At 40.5% G+C, this 23,568-nt stretch overlaps 1 protein-coding gene across 1 annotated transcript in view; it reads left to right on the plus strand.

Annotated features, from left to right (window-relative positions):
* Positions 1-23,360, plus strand: part of LOC121276470 (glucocorticoid-induced transcript 1 protein-like) — a 255,740-nt gene extending 232,380 nt beyond the window's left edge. Inside the window, exons 7-8 of the mRNA XM_041184912.1 lie at positions 3,383-3,503; positions 21,097-23,360. Coding sequence (XP_041040846.1) covers positions 3,383-3,503; positions 21,097-21,448 — 473 coding nt within the window. The 3' untranslated portion in view covers positions 21,449-23,360. The remainder of the gene's footprint in view (positions 1-3,382; positions 3,504-21,096) is intronic.
* Positions 23,361-23,568: the final 208 nt, after the last annotated feature.

Raw genomic sequence — 23,568 nt, forward strand, 5'->3', positions numbered from 1 at the left:
TTGGCAAGCTGTTGCAGTGCATCTTGTAAATGGTACACAGTTGCTGCTGTGCATTAGTGGTGGAGGCAATGAATGTTTAAGATGGTGAATGGGGACCCAATCAAATTGGCTGCTTTGTTCTGGATTGTGTCGAGCTTCTTGAGTGTTGTGGGAGCTGCACCCATTCAGGCAAGTGGGAAGTATTCAGTCACACTCATGACTTGTGCCTTGTAAATGGTGGACAGGCTTTGAGGAGTCAGGAGGTGAGTTATTCATCACAGGATTCCTAGCCTCTGACCTGCTCTTTTAGCCACAGTATTTATATGGCTAGTCCAGCTCAGTTTCTGGTCAATGGTAACGCCCAGGATGTTGATAGTGGGGGATTCAGTGATGGTAATGCCATTGAATGTCAAGGGGCAATGATTGGATTCTCTTGTTGGAGATGGTCATTGCCTGACACTTGTGTGGTGCGAATGTTACTTGCTACTTGTCAACCCAAGTCTCGATATTGTCCAGGTCTTGCTGCATTTGGACATGGACTGCTTCAGTATCTGAGGAGTCACAATAGTGCTGAACATTGTGCAATCATCAGCTTACATTCCCACTTCTGACCTTATGATGGAAGGAAGGTCATTGATGAATCAGCTGAAGATGGTTGGGCCAAGGACACTACCCTGAGGAACACCTTCAGTGATGTCCTAGAGCTGAGAATTCTGACCTCCAACAATCACAACCATCTTACTTTGTGCAAGGCATGACTCCAACTAGTGGAGAGTTTTCCCCTCGATTCCCATTGACTCCAGTTTTGCTGGGGCTCCTTGATGCCACACTCGGTCAAATGCTGCCTTGGTGTCAAGGGCAGTCACTCCCACCTCAGCTCAGGAGTTCAGCTCTTCTGTCCATGTTTGAACCAAGGCCGTAATGAGGTCAGGAGCTGAGTGGCCCTGGCAGAACCCAAAGTGGGTGTCAGTGAGCAGGTTATTGCTAAGCAAGTGCCGCTTGATAGCACTGTTGATGACCCGCTCTATTATTTTACTGATGATGGAGAGTAGACTGATGGGGAGGTAATTGGCCAGCTTGGATTTGTCCTGCTTTATGTATACAGGACATACCTGGGCAATTTTCCACATATTTGGGTAGATGCCAGTGTTGTAGCTGTACTTGGCTAAGGGCGCGGCAAGTTCCAGTCTCTGATCTGGTTTTGTAGCCGCAATATTTATATGGCTTGGCCAGTTCAGTTTCTGGTCAGTGTGATGCCCAGGATGTTGATAGTAGGAACTCAGTGATGGTAATGCCGTTGAATATCAAGGGCAGATGGTCATTTTCTCTCTTCTTAAAGATAGTCATTGCCTGGTACTTGTGTGATTTGAATTTTACCTGCCACTTATCTAAGCCTGAATGTTGTCCAGGCCTTGCTGCATATGGGCACAGACTGCATCACTATCTGGGGAGTATCGAATGTACTGAATACTGATCACCGGCGAGCAGCCCCACTTCTGTCCTTATGATGGAGGGAAGGTCATTGATGAAGCAGCTTCATTCATACCTTCGTTACCTCAAGACTCGACTATTCCGACACACTCCTGGCTGGTCTCCCAACATTCTACCCTCTCATCTAAAACTCTGCTGCCCACGTCTTAACTGGCAGCAAGGCCGGTTCCCCTATAGCCCCTCACTGACCTCCATTATTGGTCACTGCTCAAGCAACATCTTGATATTAAAATTCTCATCTTTGTTTTCAAATTGCTCTATGGCCTCGCCTCTCGCCATTTCTGTAATTTCCTCCAGCCCACAGCCCTCAGATACCTGTGCTCCTCTAATTCTAGCTTCTTGTGCATCTCCAATTGCTCCTCTATTATTGGCCAGATCTTCAGTTGCCTCGGTCCCAAGTTCTGGAATACCCTGCCTCTCTACCTTGCTTTCCTTTTTTGACATTCCTTAAAACCTACCTCTTTGATCAAACTTTGTCATCTGACCTATTATCTTCTTATGTGGCTCAGCATCATACTTTGTTTTACAACATTCATGTGAAGTGCCTTCAGACATTTCATTACATTAAAGGAGCCAAATAAATATACATTGTTATTGTTGACATTTTGAATCTCAGGAGTAAAATTCTAATTTGGCACTGGCCTGATTTTATAAGTCACCACATTTAGGACGTTTCAATGTGTGGTGCCTGATATTTGTATGTATTGATTTTCCTCATTTGAAAATTATGTATTGGATGAAACTCTTGTGTGCAGAATTCAAAATAATTTATTAATAAAACTGTATTTGTACATGTAAGTGGGGCAGAGTGATAGTCTATCAGGAATCAATCACACATAACAACATACTTAGTTATACTTGGAGAATGTTGTAAAGAAAATAAAGTAGTGATTAGAAAGAGTGTGGTTAAGAGCAGGTTCACTTTTCATCCCAGAATGTTTTCTTCGGAATGTTCTTTGAGATTGGAGTTTACACTGGATGAATACTTAGGTGACGTCAAGGCCAAACACATCAGCAAAATTGGGAGGATATTTTGAGTTACACAAATTACAATATAGTAGCAGATTGTTTGACCCAATTGTTCTATACTTGTGGAGGAATTGATGAATGAGCATATTAATGAAATAAACAATATTTTTGTACAACTGGACAAGGGAGGGTTGTAAATCCCTTTGCCTGGGTTCAAGTTGCACATTTATGAACAAGTTCAGATACATATTCATCGCCTGAATTTAGAATTTTTATAGCAGTGGATAAAGATAAGAATTGTTAAGTTGATAGTGTCTGATAATGATGCAGAGAAATAAGTGGTAATTAAGCTGTGTGCTTTTTGTAACAAAGTACCCTGTAACTGGGAGCTCAGCAGGGATGGATCTTTACTATGAAGATAGAAAAGGCCACTGCAATCAGGAAGAGAATGTGGATCCAGTCTTTTTGTGTGCTGAATGCTCCATCTACTTTGGCTGTCTCCATTGTGCATGTTTTTTTGTTCAGTCATTTTCAGTATCACTTATGTTAACATTGCAGTGTAGTAACTCCAAGAACCTTGTTAAAAGAAGCTTTGTAAAGCCCATTGAGCTACATGCTACAGCTACATTGAAGCAGAATGTTTAGTATGCTACAGCTACATTGAAGCAGAATGTTTAGTGTAAAAACAAATTGAAGTCTAGTTTTTTGTGAAATAAAAGACATAATCACTCTGTTATGAACATCCAACCCGTTCATACCATCTTAAAGCTTAAGCTTATTCGGAACTGATGATATCTTGGACTATAACAAATGGGTATTATTGCTTTTCACCAAAAGCATGGCTTTAATCCCAAAGCGTGCCTGATTTTTAGATTACCCATATCTGGACTAATTTGCTTCTTTACTATTTGATCTTTAGTACTCTCTTCCTTTGCATTTACAGACAGCGGTAGCAACTCACCACTCCCCAAGTATGCTTCATCACCCAAACCAAACAACAGCTATATGTTCAAACGAGAACCTCCAGAGGGATGTGAGAAAGTGAAGGTCTTTGAGGAAATTACGTAAGTATTTATTCCTTTCATTCGTCTGTCAAATCCTTTTATTACTAATTACTTTTGGAAATGATCTAACCATGCTGCACCATTTGGGATTAAATAAGTAAATTATGTTTTGAGTTTTGCAAAAACACTAAAGCATCCTTTTATAAACTGGGAAAGAAAAAAAGAATTATACATTTGGAATCTACTTTTACATAGGTGTTAGCAAAATACAAATTCAGATGCTTTATTATATATGTAGGTTTTTGAATATTTGGTAACTGAAAAAGCAGAAATGTCTGCTGATTCTCGTATGGTTTCTTACCAGTAAATACGATGCTAACTTCAGTGGGATGTTGATATGTAGCTACTCCTTCATACATCCTAGAGGACCACAACTGGCACATATAGAATATTCTTTTGCACCAAGGAATGGAACTCCATTCCCAATTATATACTCTGCAATTAAACCTTTGGTAGAACTTATAAATGCATCTTAAATTGAAAGCAAATTGCTTAGACTGCAGAATGTGAATCTCTAAGGGATCAGATCAAGAGCAGCAATGATAGAATCACAGAATTGTTACAGCATAGGAAGAGGCTATTTGGCCTGTCATGTCTGTGCCAGCTCTCTATAGGAGCAACTTACCTCGTGCCATTCCCCCGCCTTCACCCCTTAACCCTGCACATTGTTCCTTTTCAGATAACATTCATCATGAATGCCTTGATTGAACCTGCCTCCCCACACTTTCAAGCTGTGCATTCCAGATTCCAACCACTTGCTGCATGAGAGTTTTTTCTCTTGTCCTCATTGCTTCTTTTGCCAATTACCTTAAATCTGTGCCCTCTTGTTCTTGACCCCTCCACCAGTGGGAACAGTTTTTCCCTATCTGTCCAGACCTCTCATGATTTTGAATACCTCTATCAAATCTGCTCTCAATTTCTCCGACCTGTGTAACTGAAGTTCCTCATCCTTAGGATCGTTCTCGTGAATCTTTCCTGTACTCTCTCTAATGCTTTTACATCTTTCCTGAAGTGTGTCACCCACAATTGGATTCAGTACTCCAGTTGAGGCTGAACCAGTGTTCTGCACAAGTGTAGGATAACTTCCTTGCTTTTATACTCTGTGCCCCTATTAATAAAGCCTAGGATGCTGTATGTTTTATTAACTGCTTTCTCAAGCTGTGCCACCACCTTCAATTATTCAATTATTCATGCATGTCTACACACAGGTCCCACTGCTCCTGCACCCTTTTTAGAATTGTAATCTTTATTTTATGTTGTTCCTACCAAAATGAGTCACTTCATGCTTCTCTGTATTGAATTTCATCTGCCACTTGTCTGCCCATCCCACCAACTTTTTAAGTTCTACACTATCCTCCTCACAGTCCATAATGCTTCCAAGTTTCATATCATCCACAAATTTTGGTCTAGATTATTAATAAATGTGAAGAGCCAGGGTCTCAGCACCAACCTCTGGGGCACTCCACTACAAACTTTGCTCCAGTTCGAAAAACATCCATTAAACATTGCTCCTGTTTTCTGTCACTTGGCCAATTTTGTACCATGATGCTACTGTCTCTTTTATTCCACGAGCTATAACTTTGCCCACATGTCTGTTATGTGGCTCTCTATCAAATGTCTTCTGGAAGTCCATGAACACCACATCAACGGCATTACCCTCATCAACTTTCTCTGGTGACCTCACCAAACAACTCCAGCAAGTTAGTTAAACATGATTTGCTCTTAAGAATCCATGCTGGCTTTCCTTAATTAGCCCAGATTTCTCCAAGTAACTATTAATTTTGTCCCGAATTATCATTTCTAGAAGCTTTTTTATCACCATAGTTAAACTGAGTGGTCTGTAGTTGCTGGGCTTACCTTTACACCTTTTTTTGAATGAGAGTGTAACATTTGCAATTCTCCAAATCTATGATGCCACTCTGAGTCTAAGGAAGACTGCAAAATTATGGGTAATGCCTCCACAATTTCCACTTTCATTTCCTTGGTTACATCCCGTCCGGGCCTGGTGCCTTATCAATTTTAACTCCAAGTGTCTGAATTACCTCCTCTTTCACCATGACCTGCATAGCATCTTCCTCCTTGGTAAAGGTAGATACATAAGCCCCACTTATCCTTTTATCACCTTTTTATTATTTATCTGCCTATAAAAGATCCATTGTCACCTCATTGAAGTTGACTTTCCCGCAGTTAATTTTTCTCACTCTGGCTTGTTCCTTTCCTTTTCCACAGTCAACAATCTTATTATACAATGATCACCATCCCCTAAATATTTCCCTACTGATACTTGGGAATGAAGTGGGCCAAATGGAGTAAGAACCAGATCTAGCAGTACCTTCTTGTTGGACTGGAAACATACTGCATTCGGAAATTTTCCTGAACACAATCTAGGAACTCTTGCCCATCTCTGCCCTTTACACTACTATTATCCCAGTTTATATTTGGATAATTGAAATCTCCCATTATAATTCCTCTATAATTCTTGTACCTCTCCACAATTTTCTTGCAAATTTGTTCCTCTACATCTTTCCCACTAGTTGGTGGTCTATAGACTTTACCAAGCAATGTCATCGCACCTTTTTGTTCATTCGCTCTAGCCAAATAGATGCTGACCTTGATCCCTCTGAAACATTCTCTCTCTCCAGCACTACAATGTTAACCTTAATCAATACTACCACCCCTCCCCCTTTCCTGAAAATCTTGTATCCAGGAATATATAATACCCAGGCCTGCGCTTCTTTGAGCCAGCTCTCTATTATAGCCTATAACTTGTGATGAAACTTAAACTCATATTCTTTAGTTTGTAGGTCAGGAACTCCAGTTCCCGATGAGCCTCGGGTCTCTTGCATATGGACTGGCCAGGAAATGGCCGCACATGCACAGTTCAGTTTTTTTTAATGTTCTTCAGGCAGGGACCAGCCCTGCACTCCTGCATAGAAAGGAAAAGAGAAAATGGCATGAAGAGGCAGGTCAGATGACCTGATAAGAACATACTGAGTGTGTCTCAGGGGGGCAGGGAGAAGGTCCCAATCTGGGGAGGGGGACAGGGAGAGATTGCAAAGGCAGTCCCAGGCAAGGAATTAAAGCCGGGGGACAGAAATAGGTCCCTTAAGTGAAGTTAATGAAAGGAGCAGAGAAATAGGCTCCGAATCCAAGAATGTAGAGAGCAGACGTTAAGCGAAGTGGGCATGTGAGGAGCCCTGAAGATCCGAGAAGGCAGCCAAAGTTTGGTGACTCCATGCTGCGGGCCGCTGGGACAAATGTAATCCTTTGGAGCTGCAGTGTTCTGCTTGACACAGCTGAAAATTTGAAATCATGCTTAGAAGGTCAGGTTTGAGTGGGCTCAGAGATCCAGGGAAAAGAACCTCGGAAGGCGAGGTTGAAATCCTGCAAGGTGGGTCATCATTGAAGCTGTCCAAATGGGAGTAACCTTTGGAGAGAATTCCAAAGTGAGATCTTCAAATGTGGAGATTGGAAAAACTCGTGAGAAAGACAAAATTTCAGTGAGCTTGTTTGGCCCACAATGTTACAAACGTCTGGGTGGGTTGTTGAGAAATCCATGGGTTCTGTTTTGGTTGCATCTGTCATCTGTTGTGTAGTGTGGTGTCTCTGACCAAAGTTTGCCTGTTAATTCGCATGTACCTCATGCTTACCCTGAATTTTAGAGTATAAGATAGATGTTGTAAATTGTTTTATCTTTCCGACCTTGTTTAGTAAAATTTATTTTTGTTTGTTTAAAACCCGTGGAAACTCATGGCTTTATTCACTTAGTAAGGGTCTTGAATCTCAAACTTTGTCTACTTTAAACAAAAAGTTATTGATCCTTAATTGGATCTCCCCCTACATCCAGGGTCTGGCCAAGGATCATTATAAACTTGCCAATTTTATTTACCACACTCCCTGCATTCGCATATATGCACACTAACCCTTTCATTACTTTCTCCCTTACTCTGAACCTGCCTATTAACTTACTATTTCCCCTTAGTGCAGTCTTCCCTCCTCTACCACTGCCTAATATTTGAACTTTATGTATCTTGTTCCCTTTTCTACTTCTAAATTCTGATTGCCATCTATCTGCGAATTTAGTATAAACCCTCCCCAATCACACTAGTGAACCTCCCCACAAGGACATTGGTCCCAGTCGTGTTCAGGTGCAACCTGTCCCTATTGAATAGGTGCTTCTGCCCCAGAACTGGTTCCAGTGTCCCATAAACCTGAAGCCCTTCCTCCTTCACCATGCTTCAAGCCATGCATTGATCCTTGCTACCTTCCCATTTCTACTCATGTTAACACATGGCACTAGGAGAAATCTAGAGATTACTATATTTGAAATCCTACTTTATAACTCTGCCAACCACCCCCCACCAGCTCCTGAAAATCTGTTGGTAAGATCTTGATGCCTACCCTCTCTGTCGATGGTGCTAACGTGCACCACAACTTCTGGCTTACTCCCTTTCCCTTGCAGAATATTCTGCTCCCTCTCCGGGAGTAAGAACAATATAAAACCAAGAGAAAAAGGAAATGTACTTAATATTTAATAACTATATGTAGTAACTTGCTTTTGGTTATTATTCTTCAGTTTTCTGCAATGATTTTCTTTTACAAATATAACCTAGGTGAATAGCTAGATTCAGCCCCAACTTGTAGGGAGGTGGGATGGGGGTCTGGGGTCTCTATGTGGATACAGAAGTCTTGATGAGTTTAACTATAGGACCTCATTATCAATTTTTTAAAATTGCATTTCCTTCCTGTTAGTCAGCCATTTGAGAGGCTGGTTGGCAGCCGGGTAAAAAAGCCAGTGACAGAAGGCCAAAGGAAGAGCAGTCAGAAAAGATCATGGCTAACTGGCGGGGTGGGGGAGGACCTGGATCATGGCAGCGAGGAGAAACAGATTTGTTTGAGGGGGATGGGGATCTCCTGTCCATCTTAACCCAGGAAGAGCGCTATAAAATCATGAACGGTGGTGGACAATTAAAGAACTCACCAAGGGAGAAGGCTCCACAAATCAATGCAACTCAGTGCAAAGGACAAGACTGAGACATTTGTAACCATCTTTAGCAGAGTGGATGACCCATGTCAGCTTCCTCCTGAGGTCCCCAGCATCACAGATGCCAATTCAATTCACTCCACGTGATATCAACAAATAGCTGAAGGCACTAGCTACTGCAAAGGCTATGGGCGCTGACCACTTTCTGGCAACAGTACTGAAGACTTGTGCTCCAAAACTAGCCACGCCCCTAGCCAAGCTGTTTCAGTGCAGCTACAACACTGGCATCTATGCAGCAAAGTGGAAAATTGCCCAGTATGCCTTGTCCAGAAAAAGCAGGATAAATCCAACCCGGCCAAATACTGCTCCATCAGTCTACTCTTGAACATCAGCAAAGTGATGAAAGGTGCCATCAACAGTGCTATCAAGTGGCACTTAACTCAGCAATAACCTGCGCACTGAATCAAAGTTTGAGTTCCACCTGAGCCACTCATTTCCTGACCCCATTACAGCATTCAACCAAACATGGACAAATGAGGTGAACTCCGGAGGTGAGGATAGAATGTCCTCGCCATCAAGGCAACATCTGACCAAATGTGGCAGTAATGAGCCTGAGCAAAACTGTGGTCAATGGGAATCAGAGAGAAAATTCTCCACTGGTTGGAGTCATACCTAGCACAAAGGAAAATGTTTGTGGTTGTTGGAGGTCAAGCATCTCGGTCCTGAGACATCACTGTAGGAGTTCCTTAGGGTAGTGTCCGAGGCCCAACCATCTTCAGTTGCTTCGACAATGACCTTCCCTCCATCGTAAGTTCAGAAGTGGGTATGTTCGCTGATGATTGCACGGTGTTCATAACCATTTGTGATTCTTCAGATACTGAAGCAGTCTGTGTTCATATGCAGCAAGACCTTGACAACATATGGGCTCGGCTGATCAGTGCCAAGTAACGAATGTGCTACACAAGTACCAGGCAATGACCATTTCCAACAAGAGGGAATCTAACCATCTTCCTTTGACATTCAATGGCATTACCATCGCTGAGCCCCACATTATAAACATTCTGAGGGTTACTATTAACCAGAAACTGAACTGGACTAGCCATATAAATACTGTGACTACAAGAGCAGGTCAGAGACTGCGAATTCTGCAGTGAATAACTCACCACCTGACTCCCCGAAGCCAGTCCACCATATATAGGCACAGGTCAGCAGCGTGATGGAACCCTCTCCACTTGCCTGGATGAGTGAAGATCCAACAACACTCAAGAAGCATGACACCATCCAGGACAAAGCAGCCTGCTTGATTGGAACCCCATTCACCACCTTAACATTCACTCCCTCCACCACTGATGCACAGTGGCAACAGTGTGTACCATCTACAAGATACACTGCAGCAACTCACCAAGACTCCTTAGACAGGACCTTCCAAACCTGTGACCTGTGACATAGAAAGACAAAGACAGCAGATGCCTGGGAACACCACCACCAAGTTCCTTTCCAAGCCACTCACCATCCTGACTTGGAACTATATTGCCATTTCTTCACTGTCACTGGGTCAAATCTTGGAACTCCCTTCCTAATAGCACTGTAAGTGTACCTACACCATAGGAACTGCAGTGGTTCAAGGTGGCTAACTGCCACTGTCTCAAGGACATATAAGGATGGGCAATAAATGCTGGCCTAGCCAGTGATGTCCATATCCCGTGAAAGAATCTATAAAAAAGAGAAAAAAAATGCTCTTGATTTAACGTCTCCATTTAGCTGTCAGCTTTTCTGTGTCTGGAAATGCAAACTAACAATTGTTAAATTTAGATCAGATTCCCAAATGCACTGTAGCAATCTGATTTAAATATTGTAATGGTGTTTTCTACCTCCCAAGACAGGGTGCATGTATGCCTTGCAACCCACTACCGTAAAAATGATGCAGGGCATGTATGTGGTGGGTAGGAGTGATCGTTAATTTCAACCCCTTTATATTCATTGTAATAATGTTTGCTATCTGAAATACTCGTACTATTTCAACTGGAGCTGAGAAGATGAAGGAGATTTTAATTGAAGTTCTTTAAATTATGATAGTCCTTGTTAGGGACATTAGAAAATGACTATTTCCTTCTGCTTCAACTTTGGTTGTGCCAGCAAAACAGACTTCATATTCTGCTGACTATTTATTATGAATGTTATTAACAATGTAATCATAGCAAGAGAATCTCTTTTTGTGATATTGATTGAGGAATAGATATTGTGCAGAGACCGGAGATAACTCCCCTGCTCTCCTTTGAAATAGTGCCATGGGATCTTTTGCATCCACCTGAACTGGCAGATTGGCCCTCGGTTTTACATCTCATCCTTTGGTTGAACAATTAATGATTAGGTATCACAAATTTAAAATTGACATTGAAACGGTGTAGAAAGGTTTAAAGAAATTTCTCTCCACAATGGATATTGGAGGAAAAGCTGGAACAAAAACAATCGTACTTCTTTTGAGAAAAAGTTGGATAAATAGTTGAAACAGGAAAATGCAGGGTAACAGAGAGAGAGCAGGGGGTTGAGGATTCATTTTGGATTGCTTTAGCAAAGATTTGACGCCATTACAGTGAACTGATTGGCCTCCTATAAGAGCCATATACTTCTGTGATACAAGTATTTCAAGATTTAGAAAATTATAGTACTATATACTGCATATGCTTTATCATATAAATGTTAATTTCTGTAAGAGGAATAATAAATAAATTACCCCAGAAATTATAGCGCTGATTTACAACTTGGTAACTCTTTAGCCCTGTGGTACACATTTTCTGGTTGCAGCATTGAAGTGTAATTAAAATATTCCCTATGGCATTCTTTGCAAAAGTTATAAAAGCATATTAATTTATATATCACATTATTTACTAATGAAGATGAATTATTTATATACATATGTGTGCAGTAGAGGACAAGAGAGAATTCAGTTAATCTAAAAGCAAAAGACAGATGGTAATTCAATAAGATTAATACAATGAATGAAAGAAAAGTGCTTTATGAAAAATACACAAAATTATAGGAAAAATAAATAGTGCAATGGAAAGAAGGATAGCAGAAATGGAGAATTGAGGTATAGGTTTACTGAATAAAGATACTTGAGATATGATTTTCATTTGAAGAATATTTCCTGTGCAATTACTGTTTTGATCCAGTTCGTACTAAGGTTAATAAATTCAGCCTGAGTAAAGGAAAGGATCAAAATTACAACAACTTGCATTTATATAGTGTCGTCAAGTATATAAAAAGGAACGTTTCAAGGCTGTTCCCATTCATGCACAAAAAAAGAAAATGATTGAGAGGCAAAGAAATATATATTAAAGATGGTGAAAAACTTTTTTTTTTGTTTATTCATGGAATGTGGGCCAGCATTTTAATGCCTATCCTAAGGACCCTTGAGAAAGCGATGGAGAGCTGCCGCTACCTGTGTCGATTATAGATTTTCATAGCAGTTTTCATACAAGTGGCTTGACAGGCCCTTTCAGAGGCACTTCAGAGACTTTGCTGCAAGTCTGGAGTTACATGTAACCAGACCAGGTCACAAGAGCTCGTTCCTTCCTTTAAGTGCATGAGTGAATAATTTGGGTTCTAATGGTTGATCCAGTTGTTTTATGCATTGATTTAATTAATTTAATTTTAATTCCTCAACTGCCATTATGGGATTTGAACTGGTGTTTCTGGATTATTAGCCTTCACTGCAATAGGGTAGAGGACAAAGACAAGATTCTTATATTGTCTTCCAGCATCTCAAATTTAAGGCCAGTGAGAAGAACAATGATAGGCAAGGGGTACTTAGTATGGGATGGCATATGGGCAGAAAAATTTTGGACAAGCTAGAGTTTATGGAAGGCGATGGATCAGAGGCCAGGAAAATGGCACCGGAATACTCAGGTCTGGAGGTGGCAAAGCCATTCATGACAGCCTTAGCAGTGGATAGACAGAAGTAGTAACAGAGATGGGTGATGTTGCAGGTTGAATCTAGGTGGCCTTTGTAATGGATAGAACTTGGGGTCAAAAAATCAATTCAAGCATCAAGCTGCCGAGGTTGCAAATAGTTTGATTTAGTTTTATGTTGGGGATGGGTTCGAGTTCACATGAGTGAGCAGAATTTGTGTTGGGAGAGCAGGAGCCAAAGGGACCCAGACTTCCTTGTATTTACCTAGAGGAATGTTGGGCTTATCAAAGATTAAATATCAGAGAAGTTAACTGCATAAAGCTGTCTTGGGTCCTTTAAAGAGCTGGACTTCAGGGCTCACAGACAGTAGTTTTGTGAAAGACTGCAGTATTGGTTTGTGAGTTCTCACAGAATATTTCATATAAAATTATTTTTAACATATTGCAAATTCATGACAAAATGCAACATTATACAATCCCTTATATAATATTGAAAGTTTGACATCAGAACAAAATGTACTTTGATCTAATTTCTTGTCACTCTTATGCTGGGAAGATTTTCCTTTCAAAAAATAAATCACCCAATTAGATATTTTGAGGTACAATGAATCCACTTTCATTAGTACTGTTTTTTGCCTTTGCTGTTTGACCTCAAGTGGCCTCGGAATGACAAAAGAGATGTTTTTCCAAATCAGAATATTTGGTTTTGTGTACAAATTTATGAGCAGTGATCTAATTAAAGGAGTCTGTATTTTGAAGCTATGGTATTAAATCCTTTTTAAAAAAAAATACATACTTCAGAATATATTCCATGTGCTGATTTGCCCATTTCCCTCAGTGGCCAACTGTTATCTGATGAGAAGAGACTCCTTATTTTTTTTAAAAGAAATGGAACAAGGTAATTGGCATTCAATTTACATTAGGCTTCCAGATCAGTCAAAGTGACCGCTTAGGGTATTATTAACCCCAAGTGATGCAAAATGTGCAGACTGCAAGGCCAGCTAGTAGATGCCTGAAGGAAACTCTTTGTAATTTAAGTACCAGAAAACATAAACCCTGCTTTTCCTTAAACTCTGACTTCAGCAAGGTTTGTTTCCTTATGGATTTTTTTGACCCAATCTCATGGCTCGATGAAGTAAAACAGAAGGGGATCACAAGATAGAAGGCTGATTGCAAATGGTGCTCAAGCGCTTCAATCAGGAAGTCTGCAAGTTACATTTGATGGGTTGGAAAATCAGGATTCAGGAAAACACCTGGATCCAACAGGAAATGTCAGAAATAAAATCCCTGGTGTTCACTCCAAAGAATGTTGCCAAGTGCGATAAATTAATTTCAGTGTAAGGTACATTTAACATTGTAAAAACCATTCTGGCACGATTATTTTACATTCACTGGCTTTAGATTATTAGTCAAAGAGAAACTTATAACCTGATGTGTTATAATGCCATTGGTGAGATGAGCATACCCAGAATGTGATGCAAAAATTAGCTTGATTTCTCCACATTGCTTGTGAACCAGTGCATTTCCTGCTGATGCAGTAGATTGTCATCAATGGGTGAATGCACCTTAGGGACTTCTGGTGGTATTAGCAAGATAATACTAATCCCATCATTGCATTTCTGTGCCTTTTACATAACATACAGTTTAATAGGAAATCCTGCTCTAGTTTTATTGAAATCAATAAGAAATCTAAATTTCTCTTTAATTAAAACTCTGGCTGTGATGTCTTTGAGGCCTGCATTCTTTCTTGCTTTCATCTTTGAACACTAATGAAGAGGAAAAATTGCAGCCTCTTTACTGTGGAATTGCTTGAATCCAGACGAGGACCTTTATTCAGTGTTTGGTGAACAGAATTTCAGTACTTCTACTGGGCCTTAACTATTCAATTCAGCAGAAGTGAAGTAATTCTTTGACATATAATACCTGTACATATAATGGTGTCAGGTAACTTCCATTTCAAACAAATAGCTCAAAAACTTGCTTTACTGTTTAGTATCAAGAGTTTATAATTTTTGTATAATCTATGCCTTTGTTCCCTCTTTTAAGACCATTGCAAAAGTGACTTGTCATAGAATTGTTGGGAACAATGTGGCTTGGAGTGATATGACACCACAATGTTGGTAATTAGTGTGCACGTGTAAAATGACCTCCCAATTAAGATGGAGATGAGGAGTTTCTCTCTGAGGGCTGTTAACCTTTGGAATTCTCTAGAGTAGTGGAGACTGGGTATTGAATATATTCAAGGTTGAGTTGGACAAATTTTGATCTATAAGGGAGTCGAGGGTTATGGGTAGCAGGCAGGAAAGTGGAGTTGAGGCCATGATCTTATTGAATGGCAGAGCAGGCTCCTATTTCTTATGTTCTTAAATTGGAAAGGTCATTGTGAGCAGGAAGATTGTGTGCTTTCTGATGAAGAGTATTGCAGCAACAATGATGGTGAGAATGTGAAGAAATGCAGCATCTTGTTTTTGCTTATTAAATGCTTTCCAATTCTTGTGGAAGTGTTAAGAATTGTCATTTCCTGCAATCATGAAGGCAAAACATCAGAGGTAATGCAGAAAAAAATTGAAAGTAGCTCTTTGTGGTAATCTGAGGTGTAATACACCTTTAAGAGAATGTGAGCAGTTTGACCACGTGATTGTAAGCGTCACGTAGCGTGGGCTACCATGTTAATGTTAGTCTAGAGTAGGGTCTGGTTGGTGAAGTACACATCATGTTAGTGCTCTGTTGTTTGTGTAAATAAATAGTATGTGCTTCATTTCATATTGGTCTCTGCATCTGCAGTACATTGTAATCGACTCACCTGCCAATAGATAAGCGTGCAACCGGTTCACGAGCAAAGCGACCCCAAAGCAGAACATAACTGGGGACAAGGCAAAGCATAACCAGTCAACAACACCAAGGAAAACTGCAAAAGCTCAACTGTAGTGAATTAGCCGTGCCTTGCAGTTCAATTGTAAGTACGTTACAATTGTAAACCCTCACCATAGTCATCGAAACTATCGTCCTCCAGTGTGCCACAATTTGTCTGCATTGAATCGTTTGATCAGATTACTGATGGCTGGTCATATCATATTGAATGCCTTGCGTTTTTCTTTTTGGCCAACGACATATTGGGGGAGTAGGAGACAGGCAGTCCTCTTATCGACATGTGGCAGTAAAACATATGCTTATTTGTAGTCTATTGGCACCCAACGCCCCAGATTCCAAGAACTTTGAGTTGGTGAATCTAGTAAAAGGCCACTTCCAATTGAAACCCTCGGTAACAACGCAGCATTTTAAATTCAATTTGAGGTGTCGCACCCCTGGAGCAACAGTCACTTGCTACGTAGCAGCCTTCAAACAATTGACAGAGCACTGTGAGTTCGGGATGTCGATTAATGACATGTTAAGACACCGATTAGTGTGTGGGATTAACAAATCACCATTCAAGAAAGGTTGTTGCAGCAACAAATTTAGACTTCAGCAAGGCGCTGGAGTTGGCGCTCGCAAAGGAGAGCACAGTCAGATATTCAGAAGAAATCAAGGGAGCACAAAATGGCGCTATTTTTCGCATCGGGAAGGAGGCACCGGCTAGAAATGGTGCGGAAGCACAGGGCTCCATTGAAAGGCAGGAAACAGCTGCCATTAACAGATCAGCAAAAAGCAATGGCTTAACAGATAAAAACCACATTAATAATAGGTTTAGAACCAGGCAACCTACAAACAAATAATTTAAAAGAACCGAGTGTTTTTACTGCCATCGCAATGAGCACATTATGCGATATTGTAAAGAAAGATTGAGGCCAAATTTCAAACAAAAAGGCAGAAGTCATGAAATTTATATAATGGAGGAGCCAGAAGAAATAGAGTCAGATATTTACTTGCTACACAACTTAGGAATGAGTAAAATAGAGCCAGTCTACATGACAGTAGAAATCAAGAGAAAAGCCATTTGAATGGAGGTAGATACAGGCACATCTATGACAGTCATAGGGGAACACATCTTTAAGAGCCTGAATGGAGGAGACCACTCATTACTCCTGGAAAGCTCAGATGCCACACTAAAGACATACACTGGTGAAAACATATGGGTAAGGGTATATGCAAGGTCCCTGTACAATATGGAAGCCAGTCTACTAACCTACCCCTAATAGTAGTAGCAGGGGAAGGTCCAACTCTATTGGTGCGAACTGGTTTAAGGAAATAAAGTTGGAGTGGACCGAGATTTTTCAACTCAGAATGAAAGATCTGTAAGAATTATTACAGAAATATGCCCCTGTGTTCAAGGAAGAGTCCGGGAAAACCCGGGCTGTAAGCTAAAATCCACATGGATCCCGGAGCAACCCCCAGATATTTGAAGGTGAGGCCAGTACCCTATGCATTATGAGAAAAAATGGATATCGAATTAGACAGGCTGGCAAGGTTGGGAGTCTTACAACCTGTACAATTTTCTGAAGGAGCAGCACCCATAGTTCCAGTACTAAAGCCTGACCAGAGTGTGTGAATATGCAGGGACTACAAGTTGACCGTTAACAAAGTAGCCAGACTTGATAGGCATCCTATACCAAAAATTGATGAATTGTACTCCAAGCTGGCTGGGGGAACCGCATAAAAGAAACTCGACATGAGACACACTTACCTGCAAGTCGAGCTAGAAAAGGCTTCTTGGGATTTTGTGACTATCAACACACACAGGGTTATATCAGTCTACCAGGTTACCCTTCGAAGTCTCATCGGCTTGTGCCATTTTCCAACAGACTATGGAAAATTTGCTCCAAGTTTGCCCCATGTGGTGGTTTATCACGATGATGTCCCAGTAACAGGACTAACTGATGAAGAACACCTGGCTAACCTGGAAGAGGTATTGAAGCGTTTCTCACAAGTTGGAGTATGTTTGAAAAGGGAAAAATGTATCTTCCAAGCAAAAGTGGTTTAGCTGGGTCATAGTCAACTCACAGGGCCTTCACCCACAAGTTGAGAGCTATTTGTGAGGCACCAGCCCTGAAAAATACCACAGAACTCAAGTCCTTCTTGGGAATGGTTAACTATTATGGCTGTTTTCTCCCAAATTTGTCGACAGTACTGGCTCCAATATACGGGTTACTCAAGAAAAACCGCAGGTGGACTTGGCAAGCCCCACAACAAGAATCTTATGGCAGTAAAGCAGTTTTTTAAAAATTCGTCCATGGGATGTGGGCATCACTGACTAGGCCAGCATTTATTGCCCATCCCTAATTGCCCTGTCCAAGGGGCATTTTAGAGTCAACTACATTGCTGTGGGTCTGGAATCACATGTAGGCCAGACCATGTAAGGACAGCAGATTTCCTTCCCTAAAGGACATTAGTAAACCAGATGGGTTTTTATGACAAACGGCAGTGGTTTCATGGTCATCTGGCTTTTAATTCAAGATTTTTTTTAATTGAATTCAAATTCCACTATCTGCCATGGTGGGATTCGAACCCAGGTCCCCAGAGCATTACCCTGGGTCTCTAGATTACCAGTCCAGTGACAATACTACTACGCCACCACCTCCCCAGTTACTACATTCATCAGCCCTGTTGGTACATTTTGACCCAAAGAATTGATTTTAACATGCAACGCATCCCCTTACGGAGTAGGGACACTACTCTCCCACTGGATGGCGGATTGCCCTGAACGTCCCATTGGCTATGCTTCAGGAACACCCAGTGTGGCAGAACGAAGATACTCACAAATAGAGAAAGAAATCTTATCCATTGTATTTGGTGTTAAGAAATTCCACCAATACATCTATGGTCGCCACTTCACCATCGTATCCGATCACAAGCCACCACTAGGTTTATTTGGGGAAGACAAGGCAGTACCCCCAATCGCCTCAGCACACATCCAAAGGTGGGCACTGATTCTAGCTGCCTATGAATATACTTTTATCTACCGGCCGAGAAGCCAGATTGCCTATGCCGATGTGCTGAGCCAATTGCCTCTAAAGGACAGCAGTGTGACTGTCCCCATCCCTCATGAACTTGTCTTGTTATTAAACTTTCTGGATCCATCACCGGTGAATGCCAAACAGATCAGAGAATGGACCAACCGTGATCCAGTTTTGTCTCACATCAGAGAACAAGTCCTGCAGGAATGGTCTAATGAGCCAAAGTCAAACCAAATGAAGTCCTATTTTAACAGGAGATACGATCTCACCTGCCAAGTTGGCATCTTATTGTGGGGAGTGAGAGTCATTGTGCCTCCCAGAGGAAGACAACCATTATTGATTGAATTGCATAGCGCTCACCCCGGCATTTCCAGAATGAAAATGTTGGCACGCAGCTACTTATGGTGGGCAGGGATGGACACTGAAATCAAAAACATGGTCACGAGCTGCATACACTGCCAACAGCTATAGAAATTGCCATCTTCTGCTCCACTGCATCCCTGGGAATGGCCAGGAAGGCCATAGGTCCACCTCCACGTTGACTACGTGGGGCCTTTTTTGGGCACAATGTTCCTCCTTATCATAGATGCTCAGTCGAAGTGGATGGATGTATACGAGGTGAGATCACCCACATGTGCTGCCACCATAGACAGATTGCATCAGAATTTTGAGATATACAGTTTACCAGATATAATAGTGTCTGATAGTGGAACGGCATTCACTAGCAGGGAATTCCAAAGATTTATAACTCTCAATGGCATAACACATGTTAAGACCTTGCCATTCTACCCTCCATCTAGTAGGTTGGCCAAGCGGGCAGTCCAGAGCTTTAAAGTCAGAATGAAAAACTAGAGAGGGGACTCTATAGCAACGAAGTTATCACGTTTCCTGCTCAGCTATAGGACTACATCACATACGATAACTGGTATTGCCCCCGCTGAGTTATTATTGAAGAGACGTTTCAGGACACAGTTAAGCCTCAGAAGGCCAAATTTAGGGGGAAGGGTAGAGAGAAATCAGGAGGCCCAGAAAAATGAACACGATTACCACAGTTGTGAAAGAAGCTTCACTGTAGGAGAAGCAGTTTTTGCAAAGAACTTTGGAGATGGGCCCAAATGGCTATCTGGTGAAGTCAGTGCAGTGACAGAACTCCTGTCCTACCATATATCAGTTGAAGGTTGGATAATCAGGAGACATGTAGATCACCTCAGGAAATGGGAAACAGACCCACAAGAAAAGATGCATCAAGCATTCCTGTTGGAGTCTACACCACAGGTAGAAGGAACTCCTCTTGCTTTGGAACAACCTGTTGAGCCTGAGAGAGTCAAAGAGGCAAACTTACAGGTTCCTGCTGGGGAGCCTAGTGGACGATTAACTCCTGAGAGGGAGGCCTCAGATAAACCATCTGAAGTTGTAGAACTATGACGGTTGACCCTTTTGAAAAAGCCTCCTGAGAGACTGAATTTGTAAATAGTTCATTCTTGTAAATAGTTAATATACTGTAAAATGTACTTTCAAGTAAAGGGGGAGGGATGTGGTAATCTGAGGTGTAATACACCTTAAAGAGAGTGTGAGCAGATTGACCATGTGACTGTAAGACTGTGTAGCGTGTGTTAACATTAGTCTAGAGTAGGGTCTGGTTGGAGAAGCACACACCATGTTAGTGTTGTTTGTGTAAATAAAATGTGCTTCATTTCATATTGGTCTCTGTGTCTATAGTATATTGTAATTGACTCACCTGCCAACAGGTAAGCAAGCATGCAACCTTGCGTCCCCAAAGTAAAACATAACAGTCTCTTTACTTTAATGTAAAAGCAAAATACTGCAGATGCCATAAATCTGAAACAAAAACAAAAATTGCTGGAAAAATTCAGCAGGTCTGATAGCATCTGTGGAAAGACAAAGACAGAGTTAACATTTTGAGTCCATATGACTTCTTCAGAACTCTCTTTACTTTCTTATGCCCTCCCCCTTTCTCTCGTAGTCCACCATACTGCAGCCCCATTTAAGCTCAGCAGTTGACCTGAAATTTTATTTGAAATGTTTTCTATTGGTAAATACTGTTTGTTAACATATAAAAATAATAGAACGAACAGTAAGCAAGAACTGAAGAGCTCCCAGGATTTCTAGTAACATTGAAACATCAATTTTGCTATTTTTCATGAAGCCAGAATTGTGGAAATAGTTATTACATAAAAAAGCTGAAGATAGTTGTTTGCATTTTGACATGTAATTATATTTTTGAAACTAAAAAAACTTTTTCATTAAGAAAAACAATGTCACAAACCTTAGAAACTTATGCAGAAAAGTTTGTTGATGTAGAAATGACAGACTACATCGATTCCCCTGGGGCAGGCAGCACTGCTAGCTGCTACTTGCATGACTTTATTCAATGGTATGATTTTTTCCCCTTTTGTCTATTCTGTGTAGAAATAATTCAAATATACTTGATTTTCAATTTATGAAATCTTGAATTGACAAATTAATCTGTTTCTTTGAATGTGGATTGTTTAGATTTTTTGTTCATACCAGTTTCCTTTCTGTAATCTCTAATTGGACATGATCAACATTGTATCTGATCCTGCCAATTCTTTTAGCAAAACTGTTAGTCATTTGGTTGAAATTGCTGTGGTGTCACTTGTTTGTTGTGTTTCAATCTCTTAGTAATTTCATACCTGTGGAATTGTTTTTATTTTCCCTGTTGTTTTTCCTCTGAATATTGGAAACTGCAGTAAAATTCTATGATGGGGCATCATGAAGATTATGTCTCCTTTATGAGTTAATTAATAATTCTGATCTCTCCTAGGTCTCGTCCTCCCAGCTCTGTCCCTTTGTTTTCCTGTCCTGACAGGAACAAAGTGAACTTCATTCCTAAAGGGTCAGCTTTCTTTCCTGTAAGTATCGTCAGCCGACCTCTGTTTTCCACCTCTGACCTGTTGCTCAAGAACTCATCAATCTCTGGCCTCAGTCCTATCATAGCATCCAATACTGTGACTGCTGAGCAGCTTCCATCTCAGGTCTCATTCTCACCTTTGTCAGATGACACCAGCACAAGGGACTGTGAGGCCTTGGTGCAGCAGACATCACGTCCACAGCAACAGCTCCATGAGTCTCAAACTGAAGAATTCTCCTCAGCTCAGAACTTTGTGATAATCTAGCCCCTGCACCTTCCACTGCTGCCCCTCCCCAAGGTGGAGCAGGCCTCTGCCCTTGTGTAGGGGTAGTCTATGTATCTGATCGTCTGCATGGAGTAGCACCTGCATTCTGAACAAAGATTCTTAGAATTTTAGCATATCTTACACTGTTCTTGGCAGGGATAGAATTCCTTTTTTTTAGGAAATGTTTGTGAGAAGCAGTGATGCTTGCAAAACACGTGCTTGAGTGTTTAAAGTGCAGACTATGCATTACATGGTATGTTTGGATGGATTAGTACTGTTGTCCTGTGTTCTGTTCCATCTCCTACAGTAAAAATAAGCTCTATATATAAAATATGCCTGTCTAAAAGATAGAAAAAATAGATGTTGTGTTGCGTTATATCCAATGGAGAAAAAAATATTGTTTACAAACAATCCAGGTTGTTTAAGTTTTTAAATTCTGTAACACATACAATGCAAAAAAGAAAAATGGCCACAACAGTTGCACAGTGCCCACCCTATGGCCTAGCTTCAGGTACTTCAGTTGAAGTCTAAACTCAGGTAATTTGGAATGTATATCCACATAGGATTTTAACGAATTTGTGGCTGAACAAGCTAAGGGGGAGTTTAGGGTAAGCATCACTCTCTTGCCTTTCCGTTTTCTACATTAACCTTTCCTCATTACATTCCACTTTCTTTAACTAAAAGTGCATTCTGATCCGGGGGAGACCTGGACGAGCGTGAATATTGAAGAACCAGCATTACTGTGATGTCTGACATCAATTGTTTTCGTGGATGTTCGGTCAAAAATTTACATAAACCATTGTTTTGAAACGTATCAGCGTTTTGTGACATTTCAGAATTTAAGAAAAAATGTTTCAGGTGTTGAAGACTGTTAAACTGTTACAAATACAGTAGTGTTGAAAACTGGGCTGTATCTAAGAAACATTCCATGTTGTGAAGAAATCGCAATGATCAAACGTTTAAGTTACATAGCCAGACTCTTCAGGTTCTAGTATTAGATATGTTCCCTTTTCTGTATGTGAACTTTGGAGTTGGAAGATATACAAAATAAAATGGTGTTACAAAGATGAAATAAAATTAATTTTTAGTTTCTCATCTTGACCCCACCTTTTACGTTAAAACCGTTATTTGCACAATTTTCGGTGGCTACTGTAAAGTAGCGTTTCTTTTTTAAAAAAGAGTTTTTAAACTATTTATTTAACGAACATGTACGTTGGTACAGAAAAATGATGGACTGAGGTTCAGCATGGCTGGTTATCTTTTTAGGATTCAATTCGATAAATGATTCCTATCATTTGAAAAGTGTTACGCTGGAAAGGATAAATAAAAAACTTGCCTGTTATTTTGCGGAACAAGGACCCAGGACTCGGCATTCAACTACAGAAGTAAAGTTTGCACCTGGTGTTGGATTTTACCACGGTAAAATGGTACAAGTGACATAAGGTGAATATCTATGAGAGAGAACTTAACTGGGGGACACTTTGGTCCAAAATCCCTTTAACTTAATCTTTCACCTGAGAAACTAGATATTAATTTTTACCAAACACTGTTGCAAATCAGTTTTGATTATGATCTTTATAAAGGTTTTAAACCAAATAGGTTGGACATTAGCTGAACGTTTTAAAAAGAAATGTAAATTTAAAACATTATTGGTCTGAGTGTATCCTACATCCAGTTGTGGAAATTTTGTTTGTCAAACACATTGTTTAAAAACTTGTTTCAAATTTTGTACATAGTTTTGCTGTTATTTCTAGCCATCATGCTAAACGGTATTTATGAGTTTCCACACAATGTTTCTTTAAATAATGCATAGTGTGGCTTTTGTTTTGTATTTTTTCAGTATATAGTTCTGGTGTCTTATTTAAAATAAAGTTATAGCAAACAGCATGAATAAAAACTGGCAATTTTATAATCACATTTGGTTTTTAGTTATAATTTTAGTTGGCAACAGATTCTTTGTATATTGTAGATCGCAAATGTTGAAGTTTTACCAGAGTTGCAACTGACCAGAACAACTACTTCACAAAGCAAATTCGTAGCTTGCAAAGTGGTTGCTTGACTAATGTAATTTTGTGCCTCCCCTTTTGTACTGTGCAAGAATAGTGTGTTTACAAAATAAA

This window comes from Carcharodon carcharias, chromosome 3 (genome assembly GCF_017639515.1).
Source record: "Carcharodon carcharias isolate sCarCar2 chromosome 3, sCarCar2.pri, whole genome shotgun sequence".
NCBI lineage: Eukaryota > Metazoa > Chordata > Chondrichthyes > Lamniformes > Lamnidae > Carcharodon > Carcharodon carcharias.